The sequence below is a fragment of the Halyomorpha halys genome, unplaced genomic scaffold, assembly GCF_000696795.3.
Source record: "Halyomorpha halys isolate HHAL.00 unplaced genomic scaffold, Hhal_1.1 Scaffold136.1, whole genome shotgun sequence".
NCBI lineage: Eukaryota > Metazoa > Arthropoda > Insecta > Hemiptera > Pentatomidae > Halyomorpha > Halyomorpha halys.
Genome location: NW_027111614.1, coordinates 145,276 through 152,207, shown reverse-complemented (window position 1 = coordinate 152,207; position 6,932 = coordinate 145,276). Strand labels below are relative to the sequence as shown.

General features: G+C 32.6%; 1 protein-coding gene across 6 annotated transcripts in view; it reads left to right on the top strand.

Annotated features, from left to right (window-relative positions):
* LOC106678379 (Smg6 nonsense mediated mRNA decay factor) overlaps positions 1-6,932 on the top strand; it is a 79,837-nt gene that overhangs the window by 61,587 nt on the left and 11,318 nt on the right. For all 6 annotated transcript variants that reach the window (XM_067049694.1, XM_067049693.1, XM_067049696.1 and 3 more), the window contains 3 exons: positions 4,995-5,138; positions 5,553-5,712; positions 5,811-6,004. In XM_067049694.1, the coding sequence (XP_066905795.1) occupies positions 4,995-5,138; positions 5,553-5,712; positions 5,811-6,004 (498 nt within the window). The remainder of the gene's footprint in view (positions 1-4,994; positions 5,139-5,552; positions 5,713-5,810; positions 6,005-6,932) is intronic.

The following is a 6,932-nucleotide window of genomic DNA, read 5'->3' as shown; positions in this document are numbered from 1 at the left end:
ATAAAGGCTTATACAACAAGTTGCTGAGAAAATCCGCTAGGGGCTCTTATGCATTTAACGTTTAACATGACTTCAAATAGGGCTGCTCACAATCTTATAGTTATAACATTTAACATGGTAAAACATTTAACATTTAACACATCATGAATACCCCTAATATATAGTGAAACATCAGTAGTAGTGAATTTATTGTGGGAAATCTTTATCTCAGGAACCGTAAGACTTACAGATCTCTATTAGCACTCAAATTAAAGCTTGTTTAATGGACTATAAAATAGTTTATGGCGTTTATCTTTGTAGGATGAGTAGTTTTATGATATTTGCCAAAATAAATTCACAAAATGCTGATTTCTAGTTGTAGGGACAAAATTTTTGATTTATGAAAAACTACATCTTAGGAACCATTGGAAGTCAAATTAAAGATTATTTAGTACACTATCTATCTATCCGTGGCGCTACAGCCCAATTTGGACCTTGGCCTTCTCAATGAGCCTTCGCCATGTAGCTCGGTCTTGTGCGGCCGCTGTCCAGTTGTGGACGCTAAGAAGTTGACTGGAATCCCTGATGATGGCATCCTCCCATCTCAGCCTTGGTCTGCCTCTTCCTCTGGTCCGATGCAGCCTACAGTCCAGCAACCTCCTCGGTATCTCAACCGCTGGCATCCTGACGACATGGCTGGCCAGGTGCAGCCTCCCCAGCCTTATGTGCCGCAACACATCTCCCTCATGGAACAGCTCGTAGACCTCCCTGTTGGTTCGCCTCCTCCAATTCTCGCCAACCTTGACACAACCAAATATTTGGTGCAGAATTTTTCTTTGGAAGATCAAAATCTCCTTTTCTTCAGTACAGAGTCCAGGGTTCCGATCCGTAAGTGAGGACTGGCCGGATTAGTGTCTTGTAGAGCTGGCATTTGGTGTGGCGAGTGATAACTCGACTCCTCAAGTGCTTCTTGAGTCCAAAATAGCATCTGTTGGCCTTCATAAGACGCTGGCTTGTTTCCAGGGTGATCCTGTTATTGCTGCTGACCACAGCCTAAATAGGTGAATTGGTCAACACATTCAGACGTAAATGGACCCATCTTCACCTCCCCTCCAACAGTAGCCACTATACCAGGTCCAGCTCGCATGTATTTAGTTTCTCCCTGGTTAACCGTCATGCTTCAGAAAGTCAGTGCACTAGAAATTAGTTAATAAACTTTGTCTCCATAGGAGAAGAAGTTTTTATAAATATTTGTATATATATATTAATTTTGCAAATGAAATTTTGTCCTAACAACTTGAAATCAATTTATTTTAGTGAATATAATAAAAACTACTACTTCTACAAAGATAAACATTATAAACCACTTCATTGTAAATTTAACTAGCTTTAATTTGAGCGCTGGTAGACATCTGTACTTCTAATGGCTCCAGAGATATAGTTTTTCAAAATTAATTTTAAAAACTACTGATTTTTCATTATTTTGTTATAAAATGTCGCTTTTTAAAAAACTGTATAATAGCTTTATTAGGGCTCATATTTTAGTAAATTTACTTTACTTTAAAATATCTTCTATTAGGTTTTCTAGTGTTGTTAGTTTTAATGATATAGAGCTCTGAATAAAAATTATTACTTTTAACTTTTTGAAACAGTGCCATTTTTTATTCTCCCTAACTATACTTGGCAGACTCATCAATTTTGACTTGAATTATACATAGTTAGTAGTCATAAAAAATTAGGGTAAAAAAGACGTTTTTTTCTCATCTTGGGCTCTTGTACTAAACGTTTGTGGGTTTTTAAATTGAATTACTTACTCTTAAGGGGGTCATAAGAATTGACTATTTTTCCTAATTTGTCACTCAGAAACTGTTTAGTTCCTTCATGAGTTCAAAGCCTTCCCTACCTTCAGTAGTATCTTCAGTAGTGTAGAAACAAAAACAAAAAAATTTAAATTTAAATTTTTGAACATTTTCTTCGGCAGGTGTACAGTTTTTATTGAGCGACATACGGAATTAAAAAAAAAGCACAAAGTCGACTTTAAAAAAAAAATTTTTTTACCACTTAGTGGCCACTATTTTGAAACGGAATCGCAGATGCAAATGATGAATTCTGGAGATAACTGTCGAGGATTGAGAGATTTTGAAATGAAATGAAAATCAATCATTATTCTGGGACAGTTCGTCTCCTAAGACTAACAGTTTAGAACGGCTTTAGCAGTTTTTGTCTGGCTACATTAACTTTTGAACATAATTAAATGAATCTATTTCAATCTTAAAAAAAAAAAAAAGTATGAACTAAAATACATATTTATCCATCCTTATATTGTTTTCTATTATTCACAAGTTCACGGAAGTTTGATAGTCCAGGAAATGGATATATGGTTGGTTTTTTGAATCAAGTTAAGGAGGAAGCTTTACTGATGGATATGGGTAAGTTCCAAAATGAGGTAGCTCGAACAGCAAAGGATTCTTCAAAGGATGCAGTTCTGTAGGTAGGGATATAGAGATTGGTAGGTTGTGATCTTGTGTTCAGTAGAAAATATTAATAATAATAATACTTATTAGAATGGAACAGCCATTTCCTAAGTAAATTCTAGCAGGAAAATGGTTTATATTGTAATAGGAGAGTATGAAGTAACATGAGATCACTCTATAGGACCGGCACTCCCGGGATTGTTAAATCTCCTATGACTTCCTACTCTCCTATTACATTATAAAACATTTCTTAATATAATTGACTAGCATGACCCCTACCCTACCACTTCCATTTCATCTCTTGTCACAAAATCAAATTACTCCCCTAAAACTTTTTCTTGAGTTACAGCACATTGATGAAGAAGTTTTTCTTAAAAAACATCATCTATTCTGAAAATATATATATAGTTATTTCAGCATTATGGTCAGTGTTGAAATAACTCTTATTCAACTGATTCTCTATTATTCATATTATATAAACAATAAAACTTGTTATGCATAAGTTCTATTTAACATAGGCAATAAAAATTATAAACATATATTATGATGTTGAGGAAAAAAAATGTTTTATTTGAAAGATTACCATAGTATAAAAAAAATGTGGTTCGGCCTCGTGAAAATAATGCTAACCAGATAGACTCCCAAAAAGTATTTGGAAAGACTGAGAAAAAATGACCTCAAGGACAACCGAGGAATAATTTGGAGGTCCTCATATCGGATATGGCAAGAAACAGAAAAATCACTCTTTGTTGAAATCAACAAATAGGCAACAAATACAGAGGTATTTAAGAAATGGATTCCGGCTGCCCCACTGTAATGTATGTGGCTGGATTGAAGATAAAAAGTCGAAACAGTTAGCTGTTTTTCTTCATCTCAAAGACAATTTTCACAAACAGTTGTTCGGATTCTCCTCAAAATTACTCTTTCCAACATGTCTAACAGATTGATGCTTTTATTATTGAGGGTTTTTGACCGTTCATTATGTGGCAATAATAAAAATCACTCAAAATTATCTAAAGTTACTTAACATGTTGGCTGCGAATGACGCGAGCGTCCACATCAATCCCCAACTGTAGTGAGTGACATACGATTTCACTTTAATGGACTATTATATAGCCATGTGGTATAATATTGTTTGAAGCCACATACACGGTTTTGAATAATCCCAATTTTTTTTCGGGTAGGATTAGTTTTAATTCTCATTTTTATTCGATAAATATTCTTCATTATTTAATGCTTGGCTAAGGGTTTAAAATTTTATTTCTTTTATAGGAAAAAACCTTAATACCGTTTTATTTCTATTTCTTGGATGACGTTTCGGAAAAACTGTCCACAATCCAATCCATCTACAAATTATTGTATTGGAAGTAGTGAAATCTTATCAATCTTTACATGTATTGTTTGATTTAAATTATTCATAGTTATATTATTAATTATTTATATTTATACACATATATTGATATTATTTACCGTATGAATTGAGAAAATCCAACTGGCTATATAACATAAAAATGTTACACATAATTGACATTATATTGATGTTACAAATTTTTTCTATTTAAAATTGTAATTATTATTTTTTTTTTTTTAAGGCTGTAAGATGGTGAAACTTATTAACTGTTATTGTTCATAATTAAGCTATATTTGGCTTTAATGCGTTAACAAAAATAAAATTATTTGAACGTTATTGTTCTGTGTATACACAATGGTTAAAAAGGTTTAAAAAATTCATATTTTTTCTTATTTGCTTCTTTTACTTTAGCTTACCTGTATACCCTGGAGGGTTCCCTAACCCACAGGGTTGACTCATGGCTACAGTAACAGAATAAATAATTATCTGTCACAGTTGGATTCGAACTGGGTTCCTTGGATTAGTAGCACAGTGACTTACCACTGGGCCACTCCGCTCCTTGATAAGGATATTTAATTGTCAGAAAGAAAAAAGCAGAAAATTGCCTTTAAATAACAAAATTCTTAATAAAGAAATTCAGTGTCTCATACTCATTGTAATTTTTACTTTCACTTACCAGTGTATGGAAATGTAGTAAGGGGAAGTATTGCAATTGTAAAAAAATTTTAATTATAGCTTTTGATGGAAATATACACGTTTTGAATTCCCCTGATTCAAAATAATCAAGTCTGGCAAAAAATAAACAGTTCTCATTGTTAGCAATAATAAGTGATAGATAAATACAAAATATTAAAGAATTTGTTGATTAGCTTCATAAACAACCAAGAGTGCTCGATCTCTTCGATCTCTATCCAAAGCATTAGTACATGACTTCATTATCTTTTATCAAATTTTTGTATCCCAATCAGGAAAAAAAGTTGATATTCGTTTTTTAATCCTCAAGTAACCCATAAATATATAAATGAATGTTTTTGCTTTTCAGTGGTTGTTATCATAACAGCCAGTTTTTACTTTCACTTGCATAAAGGGATTGATTTTAACTCAAAGTAGAGTTGTAAGTCTAAGTTGTGTGATGCAGACATTGCATCAGATTTTTTACAGACTTATAATTTTTTTTTTTGTTATTCCAGGCTCTGTTGGGAGACAACGAGACTTGGAGTGAGAGTGAGGATTCCGGAAAAGAAACTGGTCCCGAAGAAAGTGAAGGTGAGGTTTTGGGCTTAGCTGCTCGCAGGCGGCAGTTGCAACAGCAAGCCAGTCGTCGACTATCTCAAGTATGGATATTTTGATATGATTTTTTCTTCTAAAGATTCTTTTTTTTTTTTTGTTTTTCATATTATTAACTAATGTCAGGCCAATATAAATTTTGAGTTTGTATTCTACATACGAAATTTTGTGTTATTAACATTTTTATTGCCAATTTTTATGTTATATCTTGTATACATCAGCTATATTTCAGGTAATTAATTATGAGACAAAAAAAAAAAAAAAATGAAAATAAGAATTGAAAATTCATTTCATGTGTTTTCTTTAAAATTTGTGTCATTTTTGTTCATTACAAACTATTCTAAATGTAGAATATCATGAAAGGTAATTTAATCTTATTCATTTCATTTATGTGAATATTTACAGCCTATGAATTAATTTGTTTTATTATTCTCAGTAAAATGTTTTTTTATTATTTTCAGATGGCTCGTATTACAAACGCGCTTACAGAAATGGAAATCAGACCTCATGACCTGGTGCCTGACACTAATTGTTTTATAGAATGTTTGCCTGAATTAGAAACAATTTTAAGAGTTCTTCCTCACCCACAGCATCCTTACGTCCTCATGGTTCCTCTTGTGGGTCAGTATTATTCTACTTTATTATTTTTATTATTATTTTATTTGTATAAAGAAAGAAATGGATATTTTAATATATTTTATGTAATGCTTAATTTTCAGTTGTTAACGAGTTAGAAGGGCTCTCTCGCGGTTGTAAACCAAGCCAGAGCGTTCATCATTCCGCGCTGGTTAGAGAAACTGCAAAGGCAGCGATGGCTCTGTTTCAGAAGAAACATCCTGCGTTGAGAACTTGTACGACTCGTGGAACAATTCTTTCTTCTACGACATTCACCCATGAAGAAGACACTGGAGTTGTAAGTTAAGCAAAAACCCATATTCATAAAATTACAGTTCTAGGACAATTGAAAATATATAAATTAGTCCAGGTAGCAGTCAATAAGGTATCGGTAATAGTAAAAGAAAACTGTTTATTGTTAATAAACATTTTGCCCCACTTTGCAGGGCTTTGTCTGGTGAAAAAGAGATGATAGAAACATTTCACAATAAATAGTTTTCTTTTACTATTTTGATACCTTAATTGACCGCCACCCTGTCCGGAAAAAAAAATATATTTTAGATTTAGAGCTTGTTAAACACAGTATCTGACATTTTTTGGAATTTGAGTTTTTAGTATGTCTGATTCCTTACAGCTTGTAAAATCAGCTTTTAAACAGCTTTGTAAAAGCAGTTTTTAATCGAATGTGTGGGAAATTTCGTTTTTAAAATATAATATTAGTAGTAAGTTATGGTAAGTGATAACTGGTTGGAAGTAAAACATGCTAACTGACAAAGATGGCTCTTTCTTAATGATAAGAATATTAAATGTAATACTGGAAGATATTGATTGACCGTGTGTAAAGATGAAAGGAATATGGTCCGGGTGCGGTCAAAAAAACTCAAATAGTAGAATATACTATTTTAAGTAATAGTATATTCTAGTATTTGAGTTTTTTTGACCGCACCCGGACCATATTCCTTTCATCATTAAATGTAATATTTTTTTAAAAAAATTTATATTGATATTTACAACTGTACATAAATACATCAAGTAAATTTGAGGAAATCATAATAGTATGGTACAAGCATGTAGAGAAACTACCCAATGGTAGCACTCTAAAAACATTTTTACAATATAAGGTCTTGAGGCCATCTTCTTTTCAGAGGCCTCGGAGGATTGTCCGGAGTAAAAGAGGAATCAAGATTAGGAACTGATGGGTTTGAGTGGTTAGGGAGTTTGTAATG